This window comes from Pocillopora damicornis, chromosome 12 (genome assembly GCF_964200805.1).
Source record: "Pocillopora damicornis chromosome 12, jaPocDami1.2, whole genome shotgun sequence".
NCBI classification, from domain to species: domain Eukaryota; kingdom Metazoa; phylum Cnidaria; class Anthozoa; order Scleractinia; family Pocilloporidae; genus Pocillopora; species Pocillopora damicornis.
The window spans coordinates 20,393,086-20,418,374 of record NC_142681.1 but is presented as its reverse complement, the minus strand read 5'-3'; the positions used below and the strand labels follow the sequence as shown (position 1 = coordinate 20,418,374).

General features: G+C 37.1%; 6 protein-coding genes across 7 annotated transcripts in view; 4 read left to right on the top strand and 2 right to left on the bottom strand.

Annotated features, from left to right (window-relative positions):
- Nucleotides 1–455: 455 nt before the first annotated feature.
- LOC113669547 (melatonin receptor type 1A) lies at nt 456–3,664 on the bottom strand. Its single transcript, XM_027185601.2, has one exon. The coding sequence runs from the start codon at nt 1,747–1,749 to the stop codon at nt 676–678; it is 1,074 nt and encodes a 357-aa protein (XP_027041402.2). The 5' UTR covers nt 1,750–3,664; the 3' UTR covers nt 456–675.
- A 345-nt stretch (nt 3,665–4,009) lies between these two features.
- On the top strand, nt 4,010–6,905 carry LOC113669530 (QRFP-like peptide receptor). The gene is made up of 3 exons (XM_027185582.2): nt 4,010–4,134; nt 5,609–5,829; nt 6,025–6,905. Exons 2-3 carry the CDS (start codon nt 5,610–5,612, stop codon nt 6,810–6,812), a joined length of 1,008 nt encoding a protein of 335 aa, XP_027041383.2. The 5' UTR covers nt 4,010–4,134; nt 5,609; the 3' UTR covers nt 6,813–6,905.
- A 643-nt stretch (nt 6,906–7,548) lies between these two features.
- Nucleotides 7,549–15,255, bottom strand: LOC113669544 (microprocessor complex subunit DGCR8). The gene is made up of 9 exons (XM_027185599.2): nt 14,619–15,255; nt 13,252–13,394; nt 11,013–11,801; nt 10,238–10,338; nt 9,886–9,982; nt 9,527–9,583; nt 9,023–9,100; nt 8,127–8,237; nt 7,549–7,848 (listed from the first exon to the last, which is right to left on the bottom strand). Exons 1-9 carry the CDS (start codon nt 14,998–15,000, stop codon nt 7,783–7,785), a joined length of 1,824 nt encoding a protein of 607 aa, XP_027041400.2. The 5' UTR covers nt 15,001–15,255; the 3' UTR covers nt 7,549–7,782.
- Nucleotides 15,256–15,300: 45 nt separating this feature from the next.
- On the top strand, nt 15,301–20,284 carry LOC113669548 (guanine nucleotide-binding protein subunit beta-like protein 1). Its single transcript, XM_027185602.2, has 9 exons — nt 15,301–15,495; nt 15,793–15,915; nt 16,431–16,546; nt 16,910–16,956; nt 17,446–17,515; nt 18,168–18,311; nt 18,911–18,999; nt 19,073–19,179; nt 19,729–20,284. The coding sequence occupies exons 1-9, from the start codon at nt 15,380–15,382 to the stop codon at nt 19,898–19,900; spliced, it is 984 nt and encodes a 327-aa protein (XP_027041403.2). The 5' UTR covers nt 15,301–15,379; the 3' UTR covers nt 19,901–20,284.
- Nucleotides 20,285–20,385: 101 nt separating this feature from the next.
- Nucleotides 20,386–24,995, top strand: LOC113669493 (carbohydrate sulfotransferase 6-like). The gene is made up of 2 exons (XM_027185530.2): nt 20,386–20,561; nt 22,581–24,995. Exon 2 carries the CDS (start codon nt 22,607–22,609, stop codon nt 23,843–23,845), a length of 1,239 nt encoding a protein of 412 aa, XP_027041331.2. The 5' UTR covers nt 20,386–20,561; nt 22,581–22,606; the 3' UTR covers nt 23,846–24,995.
- LOC113669494 (carbohydrate sulfotransferase 4) overlaps nt 24,353–25,289 on the top strand; it is a 4,710-nt gene continuing 3,773 nt past the window's right edge. Inside the window, exon 1 of one of the 2 annotated variants that reach the window (XM_027185531.2) lies at nt 24,353–24,488. The gene's annotated coding sequence lies outside the window, so the exon portion shown is untranslated. The remainder of the gene's footprint in view (nt 24,489–25,289) is intronic. The other variant, XM_089190454.1, reaches the window with a different exon arrangement.

Sequence of the window (25,289 nt, the reverse complement as noted above, 5' to 3'; positions counted from 1 at the left end):
GACGTAAATCATAAGAATTGGCTATTAGCTTCACTGGTCACGTGACTTAGATGACGGACCAATGGATGATCCGAGGGCACGTCTGCCTTGTAGCTTGACTGTTCTTTATAGTATTGCAGGATATTCCAAAGATTTTTCAGGAAAAAAAAGTACCATTATCAGGCTCCCTCACATATATCAGGTAGAGAAATTTTATCATCCGGGTTGGTTGCGCTCGATAATTTTGTCAACAGGGAATAGAAGAGACTTATGTTAGTTATAAAATTTTTTTGTTAGCATCAATTAAATTGAAATTTTTTAAGATTAAAGTTTCTTTCTTAAATTTTCCGTGCCGTCAACCCGCATACAAAAGTTGATAAAGTTTGGAGACTTTGTGGGGCTAAATCTTCGTTAGGTCCATGTCAAACTTTTTCAAAATCGTTTAAGTGTCTATCAATTCTGAAAAAAGTTTTGTATGCAGATTTACTTTCATTACTTCTTTATCATTATCAATGTTTGTGACTGAACCTAAAGTAATCTGATACACTCATTTTAAGACATATTTCTTTGCCACACACGTTAACACCTTATGTAGGAAGAAACTTGTTTACAGCAACTTTTTTCTGTCATTTTCCCCAGGCTAAGCCTTTTGAATCTCGGTCGAAATTTTCTTTTTACAATGAGTTGAATTTATTTTTATTTCTGTTGTAAGAACTTTTTTCTTTCCATCGGTGTTTGTTCAGTGTTGCTTTGATCTTGATTAAGCGAGGACTTCCTAAAGCAGAGAATCTTTTTGTATTCTCGTCGAAATGTTCGGTTTAGGGCCCCATATATAATGGGGTTTAGAGAAGAACTCGAAAGTCCAAAATCATTGTACATGACGTAGACCCAACGCGGAAGGAACCATTCCCCAACACCCTTTTCCACAAAACCGATTATGAGAACAGGAGTCCAGCAAACCAGATATCCAAGGACAGTGGCAAATAACGTTCGTGTCAATTTGACATCTTCGGCTGAGGTCTTGATTTCTTGCATGAACCGTCCTTGGACGCGTTTTTCGTTCAAGGTTGAGGGCTTCACTTCATTCGTGCGCCAACCTTGAACGCGCTTTGCGTTCAGTCTCAGATGTCTGTAAACGTTAATGTAGCAATAAGTGAGAACGGCAATGGAGTAAAAAATGCAGACGTAAATAGTGTCAGCTGCTAAAGACTCCTCTTCTACGAAAAAACAGAAAAATTTTCCAGGATGAAAAACAAACATTTTGTCAGTGGCAAGATAAGGGACTGGGTACGCCAATGCTAAGATCCAGACTGACGCGGCCATGAGCCGTGTGCGTGGCATGGTAAAGAAAAGTCGATGTTTTGTCGGATGAACGACGCGGAAGTATCGATCGACGGACATAAGAGCAATGGTCTGCAAAGAGGCAGCTACCGTTACTATGACAATAAAACCTTGAAATTGACAGGCTGCAAAGGTGGAGACCCAATTCCCTTTGATAAGTGATAACAAAGATGGTGGAGTCGCATGGGCAATGATGGCGATATCTGAAAGGGCAAGTGAAGCAATAAACAGTCCTGGTACATTTCGGAGCCTTGCCGATTTGTAGACAATGTAAAGGACTAGAAGATTTCCAACAAAGCCAGATACAATTACAGAACCGTAGATCAAAGATTCCAGAACAACTTGCAATGAACTTCGAGATCGTAATGATTCCGCCAGGCGAAGGATGTTACTGTTGCTGTCTGTACTGGTTGCTCCCGAGACATTCATAACGGGTTTCTTAAAAAGAAAACAAAGAGTATTGATGTAAAGATTTTTTTATCAATTTTAAAGTATTTTCTATGATATTACCTCGGTGGTCAGAGGAACTTTCTGTGGACAGCTTTTTTCGTGCTTTTGTTTCAGTGCTCAAAAATGATTATATTTGGACTTCTCTACAAGTGTTTAAAAATTACAGGAAAACCTGTTTTAGGTAAAAAGTTACGGATCGAAGTCAGTGTCTGAGCAATTGCGTACCAACCCCTCCCCTAAACCAACATTAACCCTAACTTGTCATCAGTCGACTGTTGCCGGGTTAGGGGAGGGGTAAGTGCGCAGTTGCTCAGATACTGACATGGATCCAATCTTACAACTATCTATGACATAGTCTTCAGCGAACCTTTTCATATAGCATAATATACTACCTGATACGTGTAAGCTAATTGATGAGAATGATAAAGAAAACAAAGTAACAAATATTTTTAAATATCATATTTGAATCATCAATTTATTGAATTCTTCCAATTTTATTGAAAAGATACGAAGAATTACGAAATAACTTGACCGCAAACTGGACAAGTGCCAACTCAATAATTTCTTGAAAATAATGAGACCGAGTAGTTTGTTTTTGGTAGTCCAATCATATCATCACCTGCCTTGACATATTGACGACAGTAACGACTGTTTGAACAGTAAAACGTCCGTGAGCCAATAGGGTTCACGCTCCAATTGGATCTAAGAATGTAATTTAGTTTTGTCAATCTACTCGACAAAAACAAAAGGTAGCATAAGCTGCTACCTACTTAAATTAGAATAACAAACTTCACGTAATGCGTAGACCTCTTCCTTTTGAGGAAAATCTAAGATGACTGCTAACCTTAAAAATGTTATGTTCAGATATTGTCTCTCCTATAATATGATTTACTTTCAAAGTGTTTCTTTGTTTGCAATTGCAGTTGTTTTCGATCGATTAGCCATGACTACTCTTATGATGTATTTACTTTGGTGTAAAAAATAACATATCAGTGTTTAATTAAACGCCATGAACACGTATGTAACATATTGTTCTGGGCCATTAACTATGAAAAAAAATTTTGAAAAATCATTTTTAAGACCATTTTTCGTATGAATGTTTACAGCTCACCATAGAAAGAAATGTCTCATTTTGAATTTTTCCTTAATAAATGAATTACAAATTCTAGATTTCCTTGGAATTGATTTTAAGATGATTTCTTATGAACCATACCTACAGTATTTTGCTTTGAACGGTAAAAAAAAAAACAAAACGAAAAAAACATTGAAATCTGAGATAAAAAAAAGACCTTCAAGCGAAAAAATTATGACAGTTGAAAAAAAATGACATACCTTTTCGTACTAATGGTGGTAGATAACCAGCGAAAAGATAAAACAAAAATTAATTTCTGATCCGTTAAATCCCGCCTTTTTTTTTAAAGTGCTTCAGTTTACGTATCGAAGACTATACGATGAACACACTCAATTTATATGGCTCGAAAGAAGGGACATTCCGCTTTGTAAATGTATATGATCAAAAGTCGTCACCAGGGTCTCGCTTCTTACCACCGAAATGAGTTCCATACCAGCTGATCAGGAATTAATGTGATTGGTCTTTGCATGTCCATGATTGCGTAGAGAACTGGAATTTGCTACCGTTGCGGGACAAATTTGCATGGCACTGTTCGCAGGGTATTCTGGCTGCGCATCGAATTGCGCACATTCTGTTACCTAACCATCAAGCACCGCGTTCCATGGCTTGCCCTCTAGGAAAGAAGCAGAAATACAGGTGACAATTCCAAGCCAAAAACTATTTCTTTATGTATACAAGATGACGTTAATGACAAATTCTCGATATTTCGTTCTTTACGTAGATTGGCAAAAAACAAAGCCATCGGAAACTCAAGGGCTGACAAGAGATTAAAATTACAGCGTACCTTGAACAAACTCGAATATACATGAAAGTTACTATAATATGAGATGGTAAAAGGAGAGAAACACATGGATTATCAACTGGTCTGGCATTTCTATTTGTTAAGATATATTGAATAACGAAAGAAAGTCCACTTTTAGTTAAATTTCAGCTTTTAATTGGATTAACGTCATACGTTGACAATTTCGAACGACTTAGCAAAACCAGCGGACGTATCTTTTGCAATTACATTTAGGTAGCCAATCAGATTTTAGGAAACTCGAGGACCCTCTGCCTTGCAAACAATTTGTTGTTTGTTCAACCATTTGCTGCGTTAACCTTAAGCAATTACTATCGCTGGCGGAAACTTCAGTAAGTAAACTGAATCTATCACAAGAAGATAAGTGAAAAATTCATTTTTGGAAGACAGGAGACAGCACATTGAAAACCCATTTCTAATGTGATTCGTGAAGGTGAGGTGTTATATCTAGGTGATTTACGGATCTTAAAAAAGAGCTTAGCATGTTTTCAAGTTCGCGTCGGGCTAATCAACAGCGGTGCCATATATAGCCGTGCGAAGGCTTTGAATTTCTGGTGGGTCTATGAATTATATGTATATGTGCGTTCCTTTGTGGCTATGGCAGCGAAAAGAATTTCAAAAATAATTTTGATTCACACGTACATGACCGCAGTTCCTTTGTATTGATTTTTCCTTGGTCCTATCTGCTGCATTTGCATTTCGCCATATCGTTGTCAACCAATTTCAATCAAGAATCTTATCGATTTTCAATGAATTTGCGTCTATTTATGAAAAACACCATCAAACGGTTCTACGAAACAATTTACCAGGACCCTTTACATTATATATTTTTTTTAAGAAACCGAGAACTTCTATTTTTCTCAGTGTATTTGTTGTAGTGCGGGTCACACCTTGTCTTCTGTGTAAATACAAATCTTACATCGCTTTTTCTAGTCTGTCTCTCAATTCCAAAACATTTACCGAGTGGCTCAGTGTTACTGTTAATGACACTGTACAATGCTTAGTCAATCCAGGCTTAGAGTACTAGCTCGGAATGGTACAGTTCTTCATTAAAAGTTAGTTTACCTATTTACGTCGTGAGAGCGAGTGCCGAATAGCTCCTTCTTCACGTCCAATAATCTTCTACAACGTAGTTTGAGTGAGCGCCTCTTAAAATCGTGTGCCGAGTAATCCCAGCCGACACCTGTAAAATACTAAGTTAATGAACTACATTTTTTCCCCATTAAGACGCACACTTGTGAACATTCACTTTTCTTTCCTGAAATACATGTTTTTTAATGTTCTGTCGTTTTTTCTCACTAAATATTCATTTTCAAGCATTCAAATAATTCCCACTTTGGTATTAACAGCTAATGAGGGCTGAAATTACTCTAACATGTCTAAAAACACGCTCTTTAACATTCTCCAACAATATATTCCAACAAACGAGACAAACAGAAGTATTGATGTGGACTGGACAATCGAAGCGGTCGCTAATAATAAGTTACTACAATTATACGGTATCATACAATGGCTACAATCAGACAATATTATGCAATGGCTGGCGATATTAAATGATAATTTTAAACGAGGAAGACGATCCAGTACAGTTAAATGATAAAGCCCAGTGAATAAAATTTACGATAAAGAACTTCCGTACGAATGACATAAACAAAGAAATATTATGCAAAAAAAAAAGTAACAGAATATCGATGAAAGTAATGAACGTGAAAACAAAAGAACTCAATGGAAATGCGACTGAAAGAAAAAGCCGTGACAAATTCTGAATGAATAACGTCAAACACTTTTGGAGGCAACACAACCCATACATTTCTTTGTGACAATTACTTGCAGTTCGTCCATGGAGCCCTCGTTTCTTTTGATCCCGTGATTCGAATGTAACGCTATGATGTGATTTTGTCTTTTAGAATGGTTTCCATAGACGAGGTGCTTCTGTCAGCGTTGTTCTCACTGCTAATAGTGATCGACATTGTTGGCAATGTGTTTGTTTGCTTGGTTGTTTATCGATCCAAGCAAATGAGGAAACCCATGAATTTCCTCTTGGTGAATCTTGCTGCAGCAGATGTTGTGATTGGTGTATTTATGTTACCTAGGCATGTGTTCCATCATGCTTTTAAGCACCCAACAGGTTAGTGATAAAAACTTTTAAAAGAAATTTTAAGCGTAAGATACAAATGATGATAGATCTCGCCAATATCAATTTTTTTTTCTTTTTTTCTGTTGCTGACTCACGCGACGGACTTCTCCGAATGGAGGGACTCGTAGTGCGCAGCGTTACAAGATAACTAATTTGATTGTAACGTTTCTCTTTTCTCAATCATAGGTACATTCGGGAACTACTTATGCAAGTTCATCACTGGTGGTGTGTTCATCTGGCTGAGCGCTGCAGCGGCTGGGATCTTACTTATCGCCATAGCGACGGCGCGCTATTTCGCCATAGTGCATCCTTTTAGGACTAAGTTCCGGTTAGACAAGAAACGCGTTCTTTGGATAATGGCGTTGTCATGGGGGTTTGCATGTGTGTTAACAGGGCCAAGTGTATCTGCCATCGGGTACGACCCACAGGAAGATTTCTGCGTGGAAAAATGGATAAAGTGGTATCCATCACAAGCTCATGTTGCATTTGTTTTCACCGTCAATTGCGCGATTCCGATCGTAACGATGACGCTGTTGTATTTAAGAATCATCTACAAACTGTGGCGAAACGAAGATGCGATTACAAACTCGGTTCAACTTGCAAGACTCAAGTCACGCAAACGCGTGACAGTCATGCTCATCATTGTAACAGTTGTTCACACCGTGTGTTGGTCTCCGAACTATGTTTTGTATTTACTGATATTCCACGCGCCAGGATTTTATTACGGCTCCACAACTTACATTATAACTGTTCTGTTAATTCTACTGAACGCGGCTGCTGACCCGCTTTTGTACACTTGGTACATGGATGGGTTTAGGAGGGGTATACAGAACATGCTTTGTCGTTGTCATGGAGACAGAATTCACGTAATAGGTACCTCGGGTAGAAAAACCGCCAACACACCTGACCAAGTTGGCTTTTCTGTCACCACAGAACCAAATAATGAACAAGTTAATAAAACAAGCACATTTTGAGTGAAAAATCGAGACTGCCTTGGCAAGTATCAACACCTGACCTAGTTGGCTTTTCTGCCACCACAGAACCAAATAACGAGCAAGTTAATAAAACAAGTACATTTTGAGTGAAAACATCGAGACGACTGCCTTGGCAAGTATTAAGTCTTACAAGGACCCAATACGTGTTTATGAAATGAGGTTTGAGATTGTAGAAACCTGTTTCTCGAAATACGGGTGATGCGATAAGTGAAATGACATATACATCAGCTGCCAGTGTGTGTCCATGAAGCAAGAGAAAGATTCAAAGTCTTAGACTATGAGCAGTCTTTGGTTTTCGGCGTAGTCCGTTGCGCGAGTCGGAACGAAAAATCAGTGATAAAAAAAATCGTTAGTGCGCTGTGCGGAACCCTGGGAGTGAGGCGCACAAACGTCTCACTTTTTAGGCGCCTTACCCTAGAGTTCCACGCGGCGCACTGACTCAATTTCTTCTTTTTTTCACTAACTTTTTTTTTTAATTCGCGCGACGGACTTCGCCGAAAAGGAAGCACTACTCGTATTCCAGTCAACAGCACATCAGCAGATTTGTCACTACTGTTGCACAGGATTTAAATGAGTAAATAGAAAAGAAGGCCCATTTTAGTGGTGGAATAAACAAAAACTATTGTTTTGAACGAGTAAAAACGACAATAACCATGTAAAATTCAAGGAAAGGCTGCTGCTATTTATGTTTATAAAATAGTTTTTCAGGAGGTCATAAGTTTTGGCTGTTCTCTTTATTTCACATAGAAAATATTGATAGAACAACATCATTTCATGTGTTTTACACTTGATATCATTAGTTGTGTTGAAATAGAATCTCATTTATAAAAAACATTCAGTGTAAAATCTGACTGGTTATCTTAAATGCTATGCATGTTCAGCGGAAAAATTGTTTTAATTAATTGATACTTCATAATAATAGTCTTATTTTGACTGAATTCAACCATCTTTAGAGAGTCACAGTAAACACTGGATCTGCTGGTTTGTTTAGAGAGTCCGTCTTTCCTTTTTCATTCTGCAACAAAAAAAAAGTCGTAATGAATAAGCGCACGAACAAACATTCAGTTGTAAATAAGTATCAATGTTGTGTTTAGGTTACATAGTGAAGAAAGTGCAGCTTAGTTTTAAGGGTTGGGTTCGCTTGTACGCTCAAATATAAGTTGAGGGTGATGCACTACTCGCGTGGGTTGTCTGTGTTTCAGGTTGGGTTGGCTGTGTAGTTTGCTATGAATGACTGTCTTTAACAAGGGTGCTCTTGTGTAGAGTAAGGAAAGAATTATTTTGTGGACATACCTCAGAACTAAGTTTTCTCATCTCGCTTTTAAGACGCTCAAGTAAATTAGTATTTGCAGAAGAGTCGCTTCCTGCCTTCTCATTGGCTGTATCATTATCATCTTTTTTGTACTAAAAATAGCAGTATGCAATAAACGGATCAATATCAGTATCTCAACAACTGCGCACCCATCCCTCCCCTAACCCAACATTAACCCTTACTTGTTATCAGTTGAATTTTGTAGGGCAAAGGGAGGGGTGGATGCGCAGCTGCTTAGATACTGACAACAAACAAACAAACGAAATACGTTTTGGCAAATTTCGCCACGAAATCTCATCAATTTTTCCCAGCAACGAAACTTAAACTCTCGTGTGGCGTGGTAAGGTAAAGTAACTCGCACTGACAGGGACCGGAATTAAAGAAATAATAACGATTAACATAAATTACAAACATCAAGCTTTAGAAGGTTTAACGCCCAACATTTTAACAAGAACCTAAACCACGAAATAGTTTGACAATAACTTGATTTGATTAACTGAATTAATGTGAATTGGCTACCGCTGAAAGATTCCATAGCTAATATTTCCGCTCAGCAAGCGTTGGCCCTTTGTCAGAGCGAATCTCTTCACGGTGGCCAATTTATATTATCAACTCAGTTGATAAAAACCAAATTATCATGTAATATACCCTTCCCCTCTCCCCCCTCCCCCCCCTCCCACGCAGCACCATTATGATAGTTTCTTTAGAAACGTAACCTTTTAATTCATCTGTGCCTTACTTTTTTTTTTCATTGTAAAAGTACCAAAGAAGTGAAGAGCATCGGTCTGATTCAATTGAATTACTGTAAGTTTGTATCAAAACTGGAATTGTTATGAACGTAACAGGAGACCACAATTAATGTATTACATGAGCATACCTTTTTTATTGACCCTGTTGGTCTGTCGCAGTAGATCCGCATAAGTGCTCCCCATTTTTCGAGATGAGGATGTAGGCTCTAAAACAGACATGACATAAAATCACATGGGTCATAGAACGCCCGTAATTTATGTCAAAAACGTGAAAATAGCTTCACATATTTGTGTTGAAAAGAAGTACTCGAAAACGTCGAATCCTGGTAAGCCATATAATTTTACTAATTTTCGGGTCGTCCTACAAAACAACTTTCGTAGTTTATCTTCATTTTTCATCGAACACCAATCTAAGGTTACCGAAAAAATCTCGTGTTTTCGAAACTTAGTCGACTTTTGAGTCTGGTATAGACACAAAGAGAGGAATTGCAAAATTCTGAGAGGCCTTTTCTAGACTTATGAAAACTGTGGCTAAAAACAAAGAGCCTCAAAGTTTACGCTTCTGTTTACAGCATTAACATGCACTGCAGAATGCATGCACAAAATATGGGCTAATTTGTTTCTACACTTACTTTGAGGATATGCTGAGACGCTAACTGCTTGCCAATTCGTTTGTTTTTACAAGGAACCTGCAAAAAAAAGTGAGTTGAATTTTCTAATGGAAATAATTTGAAAGATGTTCCCCTTGGCTCTGCGAAAGCTTTCTGCGGAAAACTCTGGTCGCAGGCGAGGCATAGAATGTTTCCACTTTTTTGGCACAGATTTTAATAGGCTTTGCTCAAATTGAATATGCTAAAGTGCTGTTAAAAGGTAAGGGGTTCACACTAACGCGGAACTCAGTTTCACAAACGACCAAAAGCATAAAAATAATTACATTGCCTTTTACGTTTTACCAACTAATCGGTACAAGATAAGATATTTTTGAATTTACCTTTGCTGTATGCTTGCCACACGTTATAATAAATACGAGACTTTTGTCCTGTTCGCAGAAGGTTGAAAACTCAATGGAAGAACAAATACCCTGATTTCTATATCAGAGGGAGAGAGAGAGAAATTAACATTCGGGTCGATGTAATAAACAATTATGAAATGTGTATGGGAGAGGCACAGAACTCTCTTTCAAGCTTATCAAAAACAACTGGAATCGGAATGAATATCATTCATTTTGATTACTTTAATTTATTCGCCGCTTTAGGGTAGACTAAGAGTGTCAGAGCCAGTTTCTTCTTTTGCATTTCAACGACACCAAAGAGAAAAGGACATTTCTAAAAATATCTACCCACCTCCTTACACATTCCTCAAGGACTTGTGAGGGACTGGGGAGAGAGGTTTTCGAACAAAACTCGTAAAGCCGAGGGTTCAAGATGTCTACTTTGTCAAAAAACTGTAAAAATAAAGAAGAACAAAATAAATGAATACATCTACTAAACAGTATTAATATTATAATAATATAGCAGATAGTGACAAAGTCAATGACAATCAACAGTCATTTCCGTTCATAAAGCTGTTTTAGGAGAGCTTAGTTTGGAAAGTTTGGATAAATATATTACGTTCTCATAAATGTTACCACGATGGTATCAATCGCGATTAAAGAATGGGAGATGTCAATCAGCTACGTTCCAACACTTTGACATCTTTCGAACAACGTTTTTGTCTAAAGATCGAGTTATCAGGGCAAATTTGAGTCAAAGGATAGTACATTTAGTTCAATTTAACAGAGTTCGAGTTGCTCGAGTTAGCTAATAAATGACTGGAAGAATGAGGTCAAATCTGAGGGAAATTGGATCTTGTTCGAGTAACCCGGGTTTGAGTTAGTGGGGTTCTACTGTAATTATGTTCAGGGTCTCTGTCTGGCATTTCTTATTTCATTAAAGGAATCATATGATAACAAACTGTATGCTTGCTCATAGACATATCAAATTGAAGAAGGAAAAATATTTTAATGGTTAGGAGTGAAGAAATGACAAGAAACGACAAGCTTCAAAGCCAATTAAGACTGATGGGGTGAATAAAGGACTGTTAATCTAACTACTCCAGCTTGTCCTTACTGGACCTTACCTCTAGCTCGGCATCAGAGATCTGATAATCACGAATTTTCTTAAACGTTCCTGGCAACAGAACTTCAAGAGTAGATTCAGCAGCAATTTGGCGAGCTATTTTCTTACTGGAACCAGCCCCAGAGCCATGTTTGATGCCATCTATTTGTACCTCTGCCACAAAGGGACTATCTGAACTAGCACATTCACTTGCAAGATAAACTGGTTTGGACTTCAAAAATCGCTGACAGTACTCATGTAATAAAGCCACAGGTGTTTTACCACCAGCATTTAACAGATAATCTTTACTAGAGCTCTTCCCATTCTCTGAGCCTTTTACTGGATACGATAAACACTCCAGACTTGAAGGTAATTCAAGATCATCGACAGTCTGTGGTAGGGGCATTACAGCGTACCGTTCTTGTTCGGATGTTAGGGTATGAAACTCCCATAAATTTGACAAGTACCTTCCTAGTTCTCCAACTTCTAATAACTCCAAACTTGTTGGAGTCTTCTTGCAGCTGTCAGTAGACTCTTGTTGTTCTTCAGAGATATTTTTTACTGAGGAAACTTGTTCACTATAATCATGAGCATTCTCTGTAATTTGTGGGTGTTGTGTGATGTTATCCTTGTCATTCGCATAACATTTTTCAACATCCTGAGTGTTCAGTGCATTTAAGACTGAACCTGCCGGGTTTGTTAACTTGGAGGTACCGTTCTCTGACTTTGTTTCTTCAGCATTCTTTTGTTCTATTAAAAATCCCTTTTTCTGGTGGAGGCATGGAATAGCAGCCAATGGTACATCATGTTTCTGAAAGTTTACAGTTTATAGTACAGACATTTATTTAACAGCAGAAACTCAAAATTTATCTTAATTTGACTGACTCTTGCAGCTTACACACACTGAGTTTTGGAAGAGTTTTCAACTGACAGTCAAGAACAATGAATTGGGTTCAGATTACAGTACTTCTTGTTTTTATGCTGTCGATTACTAAATATAACTGATAGTAAAGAATAAAGTATCTCAAGTTTGGGGGCTTGGCTTCTAGGCAAATAAACACTTAAAGAATAAACACACATACAAATGCCAACCCTCCTCATTTGTCTGGAAGTCTCCCAGTGACAAAACAGTTCTCATACTTTCCTTGTAGCTCAGTGGGTCTCTCAGATTAAAGTAACCTTTGATGATTATGATAAGAGGGATACAAAAAGAACAGAGGGGAAGAGAGGTGAATTTAATATAGGCTGATCCAATTCCAGCTTTCATGTTTGGTACCTCTTAAAAAATTCAGGCTACCCCCTTCACAAATGTTTCTCTTTCAAGCATTTCCTGAAAGAAATGATCCTGGTACTCTTTCCATGAGCAAACACTTATTTAAGATGCTAAACCCCCAAAAAGTCTCTTTTGAGTTTTGTATACCCAGGTCAGATCCATAATACCCACAGACTGAGGCAGGTAGTTCTAAACAATGTGTTACAAGAACGCTCAGGATAAGCAATGTCTCCATTACAATAATTCTCATTTCACTCTACATATGCTCCTTGCATGTGACTAAAAGTGCAACTCGTGGGCAGTAAAGACCCACCAGTAACAGTTTTAAGGCAAGCGCAAGATGCAGGCAAGTGAAAGATAAGAGATCAGTCTTATTGTAACAGTTGTTTAAACATTTCTGCTTTAGCCCACTTACTCCCAAGATATAACCTGGAAATATCAATTCTTTCTGCTTTATGTTTTCTAAATCTTTAGCTCTGAGGATTTGTTGTCGAATCAAACAAAATCCCTCAGCTGATATCCTTCTTTCTTCTGATTTACTGTCTGCCTGAAAAGGTGTTCACTTGATATTTCTTTTAAAACAAAATTTTTTTTGGACACCCACCAGATTAAAATGGTGAAAGCCTTCTGAGCATACACAATGATAATAATTTGTTCCCACAATTTTCTAACCAAAGTCTGGACTACATCAGGTTCTGTTTCACTTCCTAATCTGTATTTAGGTTATACAGAATACCCCTTTGCCTTTAAACTTTCCTTGGAACATTTTGAAGAATCTTTAACCCTATTTAATACTAACATAGAAAAATGGGTACCTAATTCTGTAAACAAACTAAAGACTCTTCCAAACCCTACTTGGTACATCAAGAATCAAAATACTTGTAATAGATTTTTAACAAAGCCCTCTGAAAAAACTGCAAGTAAATAGTGCCATCCTGTCTTTGCTTTCAAATGAAATATGTTGTATGAAACATAAAGAAAATTTTACCCTAACACTTCCTCCGCCAATATGATAAGGACGAGACCAAGTGCACACTCTTGATGGCTTATGGAGATAAACAATTCCTCCACTGCGATGATTAAGTGCTATCCAACCCTCTGGCAATGCCAGCTTTGGCAGACTTCCCTTCACTGAAAGAGACAAAGCAAACATTAAGTAAAATACACCCATTAAACATAAGGGAGTTATTAAGTGTCTTAGTGTATGTTTAAAGAACACAGTTAGGGAATATAGGATTCATCAAGCTTATTTTAATTATTTTTGCTATAGTTTATTAGAATGAAAAGAGACTTTTCACTCAGGAAATCATTCCTTAGCCCTTTCACTCTCTAGATCTAGTTATTAATTCTCCTTACTGTAACCCAAATAATTCTTATGATTTTAGTTTACAGAATTTGGTATTAGATCAACCAACAATCTCCTATTGATGTTTTTTCTTTATTCTCATTACTTGTCTGCTTGATATTGTATTGATATTGTAAGGAGAAACTCTGTCTTGGTCACTCATTTAGAGTTGAAAGAATGGGAAACACCTGCTCTGTTTATTTATATTAGTCATATTTAAAAATTTTCATCACAAACATAAACAACAGATGCAAATGACTAATTATTATCAAGAACATTTTAATATCACTTCAATGCACTGTTAAGCCTTTTTTACTCTTATCAAAAAAGTTTTAAGACGTGTGAAAAGTGACACACATTCACATGGACAACAATAATTATCTAGTAAAGATATGTGCACTCAGTCTCAACAGAAAAAGTTAACAGTATGGGTGTCCTCCCCACAATTAAAGCTCTCCTTAACTCATGAAACATGTCATCTAGTGCCGTTTCTAAGCCTTGGCTGGCTAATCAAGCCACATTTTAGATGATATGTTAACCCTATAGAAAATGAAAATTTTCATCAAGATTATAAAGGATGAAGTGTCTTTATTTAGCTTGTCCATCTACATGATCAACACCTGCTCCTAAATAACTATTGTTGGATAATTTACCAAACTCTTGGGGATGTATTATTTACCAGTCTATTGAAGATCTTCATTGCAAACCACTGCAGAGTCCCCTGTACAAGTGAATGCTGACAATAATTATGTAACTGAGTAAAAGCTTTTAATAAAGTATCATTCACCTGTATTCTTCACACATGGATCTTCTTGTTATAATTTTTTTAATATTTTTAAGAAATAATTTAGCTGTAGTTTTCATGGTAGCCTCTATATATAAGCATTTAGGGAAATTCATTCCTGTTTCTTAGGCTCCTTACATCATAAGTGTTGTTGTAAAATATTAAAAGTTTAACGTATTCACAGCTTAACACTTATCTGAAAAACAAAAGAATAGTTAACACCTACTGATAATAACTTTTCGTTCTTGTTCATCTGTTTGATTTTCTCCTTCTTGTTTTTCATCTCCTGTTGTACTATTAACGTTTTCCCTGTCATTTGACCGAGTCATAGCAGCTTGATCTCCTTCTGTTCTTCGTCGTTTATTATCCACGTAGTCTTCATCAGAATTTCTCTTGAGCGGTACCCTCTCTGTCTGATGCGGCATCTCTTTAAGCGATTCCTCCTCAGAATAAGTCGTTATATTCATACCAGCTATGTAGGAGACCTTTTCCGAGTTATTTTCCATTTCTTCAATTTCAGTTCTCCATTTACTATTTTCGCTGACAGTTAACGCCGTTGGTGCTTTGACAACATCTGCCAGCTGATTCATCCCATTGTCAACTGACATGACTGCGTCTGACGCGTAAGTTGCAAATCAATTCGAAATTAGATTCGTGTGACTTTATACCGTTCATTGCATGTCACGCGATCTTCGATTCAAAAGCCAGGCATTAAAATTGGACGTTAAAACCTTAATTCCATAAATAGACCCATTAAACATTACTTCTTGCAAAACCGAAAGGGAAAAAATGGTAGTCTAATCTGTTCGTTTACTATCTCAAAAGTCTGCGGCCATTTTAATTGAGCCGAAAGTCCATGGACCAGTGGTGTAGGCAACTAGTTCCATTCCCCTTCGTATTGTCACGTAACGCCTGGTAAAAAGGAACCAATTCAAGAGACAAAGAAACCTCTAAGTGCAAGTGGAAGCATGAAGGCATGCAACCATCATGGAAAATAGAAGCCCTCCGGACCCATTGTATGTTCTGCGCGGTACAGAAGCAGCCTTAAATGTCGTCAAGTTTGCTCCAAAGTCTGTTAGGGAAGGAGGACTTCTACTTTCTGGGTACGGTTTGTGCACATTGATCACAAGTGAACCGTTGTGAACATTGAACGAAGTAAACACTAGTGTGATTTTTGTTGATCACAGTTATGTTTGAAACAGTCATTCTCCATGATGCAACTGAATCATCGGAACAACCTCCATCGTTTCTGATTGTGCTTTGCTTACATTTGCAGGTGTAATAATCAAACTCACTTTTTCCTTAGCCCTCTCCCCCCTCCCCTTGGAAAAATGACCGTCAAGAGATATGATTACATAGCTGGAATACTGTGATACCTAAGTTTACACTTGATTTTGCAGGTCTGCTAAAGGAATCATTAGTTTGTGGAACCTTAAAACAAAAAGATCAGAGATAACATTAGATGGTCATGATGGACATGCCATCCTTGCTGCCGATTTTCACCCTTGTGGGAATGTGATAAGGTACCATATACTTACCACTTCCATGCAAATAAACTTCATAATTCAACTTTCAAGGGAAAAATAATCACTCCTTGGTTATAACTTGTTGAATTGTCTTTCCTTTAACTCTTCACACCTTAGTATGACTTTGTATAATCTCTATACTGTTCTCCTTACATTTCATAAGGTGCTGATGAGGAAAATTTCCTAAAAATTGACAGCTTCCTTAGTATGTGATCATTTCCTCTCTTCTCATGACCTCAATGTTTGAATTATGGGTGATATTATAAAGAGAAATTAGATGCTAGTCACTCTTAGTGGTTAAAAGGTTAATTAAAAAAAATTAAGGTACTTTGGCTGTAACAGTTGTTGATCTAATTATTAGGGGTAGTGAGTATAGTTGTTACATTTCATTCTCAAAAAATTTATATCAAAGTTGATTCTAAAATCATAACTATAATAATCGCATTAACCATTTGGTGAATATTTCCATAAGATAACTTTTTTTTTTTGTCAAATTATTTTTATTGTTTCAGTCATGGCAGGGATGGGTATTTACGAATATGGCAATGTTCTGAAGGAAGAAAGGAGGTGGTCAACAGTATCACAGCTCCTTTTCTTGGATTTTGTCAGTTTTGTGTTTTGTCAAGAGGTAATGTAAAAAGCTAGTTATCACTCTCACTTATGTCCTTTAAGCCTAAGTGGCATGTACGGCAGCAACATGCTTCCTTCCCATCTGCCAGTTTTTTGCTAGGAGCTTGATATCTCCTCATCTCCTTAATTTCTTTCTTTACTGTTGGCAAGGTGTAAAAAGCTAGCTATACTTGTGTTTATAGTTGTTATCTTCCCCTTCAAACCCTGCCACCAATCAGCTGTTTCAACTGCTGCGGTACCTACCTATGTCCCTCTGTGTGCCCCTATCTTCAGTGACCATCTGTTCTCCATCCATAACATATAAGGTAACATTGATAGGAACTAAAAAGATCAAAGCTATTTCATAAATTTACATTTACAGGATATAAGTCCCATTGGATTGGTCTGCCATCAGCCAGTAATTCCCAGGTAATAAAGACCACACTTATTGTCTTCTTTATTGGTAGGTTGGTTATCATGGTTAAGCTCTCATTCTTGGCCCTTCATAGTCTAACATTAATATCCACACTCTCTATGCTGTTCTCTATATATTTGCTAAGATCTTAGTAGGAGAATTCTTCTTATGATAAAGAGCTCCTTTAGTTGGGGATCACTTCCTTCATTTTTGTTACTTTAATATGTGATTTGGGGGTGATATTGTAAGGTGAAATTAGTTGCAAGGGTTTGTTTTTTGTTGTTGTTGTTGTTGTTGTTTTTTGCAAGGGTTAATTATCATTTTTTATGGTTTTGGTTGTTGCTTACCAATCTTATTTGATGTAAGTGTGGGAATTCATAAATGAGTTTTAAAAGTTTACACTGGGTGTATTGACAAGAGAAATGAAAGATGTGAGGGTAATGATGGTCTCTATGCTAAAAAATTGAGTTTGTTTTTTATTTCTTCTTTAACACTGATCATAGCTTAATATTCATGATCTGGAGTCAAAAGAAATCTTGTTTGCTCTAAAACCTGACGATGGAAAGTCACTTGGTAAGTTGTGCATTGCATGAATTATTTTGTTAGTTTGTGATCAATACATACAGTCAAATGTTCCTCTCTAGCAACCAGGCAACAAGTTAGTCTATAGTTTTCTCATTATTAACAATTATTCATCAAAGTGGAGGAGAATAATGGTGGATATTTACTGAGCCGCAAAGCAGAGAGGTAAATATCCACCACTTCCAATGACACTTAGGTGAATAATTGTTTTAGTATATACCACACAGATACAAAAAAAACAGTTGATTTCTTTAAATGCACAGAGAAATGCTGGTAGGAAATTAAACTCAACTCACAATTTTGTCTTATCTGCTGCTCTGAGGTGACTAGTACTTGCTATTCACTTCCAAAAAGGGTGAAAAGCACCATTCACCTGTGTAGTAAATACTAATTTTTTTATGAACTGAGATGATAATGTAAATTGGTCATTGTGGAGAGCTTCTGAGGCTGACATTTCCAGCTATAGCCCTTTGTCTGTCTCTATGACAAAGGGCTAATGCTCAAAATGTCATCCTATGCCGCAAATTTACATTTCATTTATTAACTGCAAAATTGTCTTATAATATCCCCTGGCAGTAAATGTGTCTATTTAATATGTAACCACTTGCTTACTGTTATAAAACTTTTCTTTTTCTCCTTTCAGGGATGTGCATGTGTATCTCCTTGATCTCTGATCCAGCAACAGACAAGCCCTTCTTGATCGCAGGTTATGAAAGTGGTCAGCTTGTGCTCTGGGATGTTATGGCTGGAAAAATCTTGAGTAGAAATCCAACTCACGCTGAATCAGGTTAATCATCAATCTTTGGTAGTTTTGCACATTTACAAACATGCAACTATTGTGGAGTTTCAAGTTTGTGCGTCCAAATCCTTGAAAATATGAACCCTTTGCTCCCTAACATGGGTATGCATATTCTCAATACTGTTTTTTTTATAGATTTCCTAAGCTGCTGACAAGGAGAATTTGTTTAACAATCAAAAGTTTCTTTAGTTGTTTATCATTTCCTTGATTCCCATCACTTTCTTGCGTGATTCTGGAATATAAAGTTAAGGCAGTAAAAGCCATCAACCCTTTAACTCTCATGAGGGACCAAGACAGAATTTCTCCATACAATATCGATACAATATCTAGCAGACAAGTAAAGAGAATAAAGACAATCAATAAGGGGATTATGAGTTGATCCTTTAACAAATTCTCAGATATAACATCATAAGAATTGTATGACAGACAGTAAGGAAAATTACTAAATGAGATCTTGGGAATAAAAGGGTTCAGTTTGACTTGTCTCTCTTCTAATGGCTAGACTCAAACCCATAACTTGAAGCCTTTACTTGCTGGATAGGTAAAAACTTATTTATTTCCTTCAACATGTTTGTATTTACTTTTAGTTCTCTGCATGGATGTAGACAAAGAGGACCTCAGAATAGTGTCTGGCTCGGCGGGTAGTAAGCTGTGTGTGTCATCAGTAACACCTCAGGTATGTGCAGGGTCTTGTTAGAATTGTTTCACTTACTGCTGCAGACATGATACCATCCATATATTCTCTCTAGCACAGCATAACAGTGGAAAAAGAAATTGAGCTGAAAAACCCAGGCATTGCTTCAGTCAAAATCAGGAAAGATCGTAAAATACTGGCCACTGGTGGATGGGATGGCAGGTAAAGTTGTGGGCCATTTATCAACCATTTAACATTAATTCTCAAAACCTTTATGTTTGTTTCAGGGTTGATACTGTAAGGAGAAATTAGATGTTGTTATAGCAGTGCGTATTGTCATGAACAATTACATAGATAAGTTGAATTTCATCCTCGCAATTTCAACTTCACAATCTTGTTCTACTAATATTCAAATGTATTCCTTTTTACAACCAGAAGTGATTAACATGTAACTTCTTTCTACAATATCTATACATTACCCAGCAAATGGGTTATGAGAATACTCAGATTTGTCTGGTAGTTGTTATCTTGATCTTACACCAAATTCTCTTTACTGATGTACAAGGGAATGCGTAGCAGCAAGAGGGGAGAATTGATAGTCCGATCTTGGGAGTTAAAGGGTTGATAACGATAATTCTTTAGATTTTTTTTAACGGTAACGATATTGAAATTTATATTGATGCCACCACTAATTATTGTAACGATATCTATAATCCTAATGTTTGTGGTGGGGACAACGATTATTGAAATAGTGATTTTATGTATCTACAGGATAAGAATATACAGCTGGAAAACACTCAAACCATTGGCATACCTTAGTTATCATACACAAACTATAAACACGGTGGATTTCTCAGAGGATCTGTGTGACCACGGACAGCTCTTGGCTGCCGGTGGAAAAGATTCCAGAATTAGTCTGTGGTCTTTGTACAATGAAAAATAGTTTCTGAACGGTCAGAAATTCTTCCTCACGATGGGAGTCGCAAGGGAAATTCGTCTCTGCTAATCTCCTCCATCACGCATTTCAAACAACTGGAAAATGAGCTTTTGAAATTCTGAACAGTGAAACTACATGGCCCTCCAGAGAACTCTATTTAGACTTTCAAACTTTTGTGGGGCTTTGTGAATCGTTGTGAGCTAATTTAGTTTAATCAACTGAGTTGTTCGATGTTATAAATTGACCGCCGTGGAGAATTTTTAAAACTGACGTTTCGAGTATTACTCTTTCGTCAGAGCAAATGTGAGTTGTTGGTCGAGGACGAGAACAGGTACCTATGGATATCATGGAACTGCAATATTAAATAAAACCATGGTTTTGAAATGGAAACGGTGTTGTTGAGTTGTTTTTAGCTCTGATAATGTTGAGCGAATTGGTTCTTGATATTTTCCAATCAGATCAATATTTTTAACGTTACTCCTTGTTATTTATTGCTCCTATTTGTTGACGTTCAACGTCTCAATCTTAATGTTGTAGCTAAGATTGGTTATTTTATCTCACATAATGTTCCTGAAAGGAATAACGAGACTAACTGAAAACGTTTAACTAGATGATCCTTTTTAAAGCAAATTGAAAGCATTTTCAAGGACACTTACTCGACCGTTCGGTAAGTAACGTAACACATCATAGAGTTGCCCTGAGCAAGGAAAGCTTTTGTTCAATGGAAAAATGAGCAGGCTAAAGAAAACCACCAGGCTTTTTTGGAACTGAGTATCGATGGGTCCAGCCTTTCCTCTCCTTTCAGACCCCTCAGTCTCGTTTTTCTCTTGCTCGTCCCGCCTTTTCACTCATCTCCAGCAGCAACTGAATGCCCAAACTGAAACAGGCTAGAACTAGTACCTCTTTTAATTTGGCTGCATTAGTCTCAAAATGTATCGATCGGCTAAGGTGTTCGATTGTATTTGACTCACTATAAGAATTAACAGTTTTCCCATGACACTAAAATCAGTACAAAATCTGCTTGCGTTTATCACTAACAAATGGCAGCAAAGAAAATTGGCTCCAATGTGGTATGAACAGAAGAGAAAGGTGATCCGAAAATACTTTGTCATCTGCCTGATTTTACAAGTTTTCTTTTTTTGAACTCTCTGCACTTTCTTGATATTATACTCCTGAGAATTTTGAAATAGAACTGTGATATTGTTTGTACAACCATATTGTTCAACCAAGATGGTTGAACAATATCCGTTAATTGGTTGTCACAGTTGCATGAAACAGAGATAACAAGACGCGATGGACGAGACTTATGCACAGTGTGGTCTGTTTTAAAATTCGCCAGCTCAGGATCGGTTTCGTGTAAAATTAAGAGCAGAAACTAAGTGCAAGGCAATACTAATGAGTGACCTTTATAGAGATCGCTGACTGAAAAAATATCCACTAGTTTGATATTGTTATTGAAGAGGTTGTTATATTTTTTGACTGGGCAATTACTGAAGAGGAAGACAAGAATAAATTTGAGTCTCTCGAAAAGTAATATACGAAATTTGTACCTAATGAAATTTTAGACCACATTACGCGCGGTTGCCATGTCAGCCAATCGCTTGATCAGTTTCCTAGCTCCGCTGTAATTTCCTACAAAGCTATGAATTAGGAAGAATTGACAGTTTTGATGTTTTTTTCAATTTGTTATATTAGGAGGGTTCTTTTCCCTTTTATCTGCTCTCGAGTGGCTCTGCACGTTAAGCGCGTCCTCGTATATTTTTGTCTCCAATGGTCGAAGTTATCCATAAGATTCAGTCAAAGAGCGCACGACGGTAGCTAAGGCCAAAGTAACGTAAAGATCAATCAATTCTAGTGCAGTATTTTGATTTTCCACTAGAAAAAATATTCGTTGAAGAACCTCGCGAATCTTCGCACTTTTAAGATTAAAGGCTTCGATAAATTTCTTCACCTTGAGTATTTGGCCTAAAAAATCTGGTTAAGAGTCGAAGAAAAAAATTACAACGATTTGGATGAAGGGATTCTCATTTACATGGCCGCGAGACATACTCTTATGATGCCGAAGGCTACCAGTTTCATAGTTCTTATCGCTATTCTGTATGTCTGATAAAAAATTAGCATATAGGCTGCAGGGGTTGGGACAAATTCCCCATCAATTTTGGTCGCATTAACAAATGAATAGTCTTGCGCAAATATTCAACCGTTTCACTCGGCGTTCGTTCGAACAAGTTTGGTTCGAAGGCATACGATTAACAATAAAGTGACTCATTTCTGTACTAGAAAAATTATACATAGTGTTCGGAATTCTCTATGTTGAGGTAAAACGATTAATTTTTTTGTTAAAATTTCGTTCTTAAACTTCATAAGTCATCGAGCTTCGGACACTTTGGAAATCGTGAAAGAAAAGAAGAAAAAAATTAATATGGCAGCAGTTTATCATCTATACGCAAAATAAGAATCTGTTTCTGAACAACAACCTTCTTTGACGAAAATTTTCTCATCATTTTATAATTCATCCTAATCTTTCCGATACAATTATTTAATTTGTTTTAGGTAATGGAAAGTTTTAAATTTTGGATTGACAACAAATAGAAATATAACGTGGTCGGAGTTTAAATTAGCTGACACATGGCAAAAACTTTTTTTAATTTGTTAATATGAGTCTGACATTATTATATATTTCAAGGTGAAGACTTCCTAAACCACACCGTAATGGCCTTTCGCCGGAGAGTTCGACGAAACCTCATCCTCCTGCTAATATTCACTTTTATATCTGTTGGTTTATTTTTCGCTTTACTCCAAACATCCCGAGACGTTGTCAAGAACAGAAACGTATTTCAGTCTGGGAGTACGTTTATTACAACATCAAATCTAACGACAAATGAGGCTCCTTTGGAAATCAAAACAAGCTCACTTAACGATTTGACAGAGAGGATGTTGCAGCACAAGGTGAAAAGTCGTCAAGTCTTGTTGGTTGTTGCCCATGGAAGATCTGGTTCTACATTTCTAGCTGATATTTTTGACAAGCATCCACGAGTCTTTTATATCTTCGAACCACTGCACGGGATTAGGAAAATGCAAGTCGGGGATTACGATACGTTTGCGACGAATTATCTTCAACAAATTTTTCAATGCAACTTCAGTATGGGTAATACAAGCAAAGAGATAGGTCGTTTTTTTCGTTTCTACAGCCGAGCATTGAGTTCACCCCCGTTTTGCAAATACAAGCAAGGAGATCCAAAATGGAGCCGAAAGTACTGTTCGCCTGTTACTCAAAAAAAGCTTGAACACACGTGTAAAGTGCAGCACAACACAGTCGTTTATAAGCTTCTTTTGGATAGAATCCCTGGCCAATCACTTGAGAGGCTTTTCCACGTGTGCGAAATGGCAGATGTTGAATGCAAAATTATTTATTTAATACATGATATGCGACCAGTTGTAATGTCCTCTCAAAAAGTAGCCTTTTTTCGAGAGGTTGATCGAAAAACAAGACCATCCCTAAGACAGTTCGTTTATTCTTGCTGCGAAATGATTGAGAGGAATCTTTACCTGGTGAAAAAGTTTCCTCCATCTCTTCGAAGTCGTGTGAGACTTGTGCGATATGAAGACTTAGCGGCCGAACCGCTGCAAGTTTTCGATTCTTTGTATCGATTCGCAGAACTCGAAATGCTAGAAAATATCAAACAATGGATCGTGAAAATAACACAGCCGAGTTTTGCGGATTTGAAAAAAAAGGAAAAACGCCCAGTTTCAATGATAAGGAACTCACTGGAAGTTCTGAACAAGTGGCGACTTTTGGCAGATTCTTGTTTCGTGGATGTGATTGAGCGATATTGCCGTGATGCGATGAAATTGATGGGATATGTTGCAACAGATGGTTCGGTGGAAATGCTCCAAAATTCAACGATTCCACTATTTAAAGAGAATTATACAGCGCAAAATTGGATATAGCAATTGCAGTCCGCCGGCTGAGTGCGAACACAATTAGTATGTCTCCTCGTCGGCCTGTCCTTTCATCAAATTTTAGGTCAGACTGTTCGTCTCCACAGCTTTTCGTCCGTACTTCTTTCTGCACATCTGAAATTTCCTTCCCACTTTCCAAATTGACTTAAGTGTTTTATAATTGAGCTATGGGCGCCCAAACTGAGCGAAATTTGATGTTTCAGCCCCTTTCGTGATGTTTTTAAAAAGGATTCTTTGGAATAAAAAATGTATCCCATAGTAATGATCAAACGATCCAATTTCTTGCTCAGCTAGGGAGAAGCCATTTCTCCAATTAATTCTTTAGTTCTTTTATGGCCATGTTGAAAGAACTATCTTCACGGCGGGGAAAGAAGCCACTTCACGATGGGTGCTGTGATGTGATTGGTCGGTTCAGAGTTGCATGCACGCACGGTTCTCTGTACGCAACTACATTGAATTGACACCAAACCAGCCAATGAAAAGCGTTAAATGCTATCAAGCTTTGATTTCTTCATAATAGACAAGTAAATATCTAACTTTAGGTTAGAGAAAATACACACAAGAATTACTTCATCACGTTGTTGTTGTAAACTGGGTCTGGATATCCACACTTTGAAGTTCTAGATTCACTGTGAGTAAACGTGAAAGTAAAATTTAATTTATTCCTAGTCTATTGAAAAGTGATTTAAAATAGGCTTTACATACTGTTAATTCAATGTGCTTGTTCGACCATCTGCTTCCAAAACACTATTTTAGCTAAGCCAACATTTATGTAGCTGCTTACCAAATAGCTGTCACATTTCTAGCAAACTTCTCAATGCTTTATCAAAATAGCGGTGCTTTTCTCTCAATTTCCTCAGTTGCAAGGTACGTTTCAAATTTCTCTTTTTTATGACCGTTCTCAGTGGTTGGGTTAAAAATATATACGGCTGGTCAGTTAGAGTGAAACTTTCCCTTGTCAAAAATGAACAGATTTTGGAATGTTTTCTTCAAAGGAGTACAGCTTGTAAATTTGATTGAGATATTTACTCAGTAAATGGAAAGCTTTTTGTATTATTCATTTGTATCATGTTTTTCTCTGATGTATCGATTGCATCTCTGAAACAAATTTATGCCATTAAAACGTCATGTGAAATAACACTGCGTTAACAATGAAATGTAGTTGGTGATAAAGACTATCGTTCACGGATTGTATGTTCCATCAATGGAAAAACCTGAGAAAAGTTATAACGACACTATTCTGACTGGTCTTGGATCGTTTTCAGTAAATTAACCCTAAGAGTGAACAATGGAAATCTAAGCCTGTCAACACGTACAGAACAATCAGCTGTTTTTTCAACGAGAAGAAATTACTAATTTCCTGCGGCGATGAGAGAAGTAGCATCTCCAACCGTGTGTTTATCACCTAGACAATCCATACATATTTGGTTCG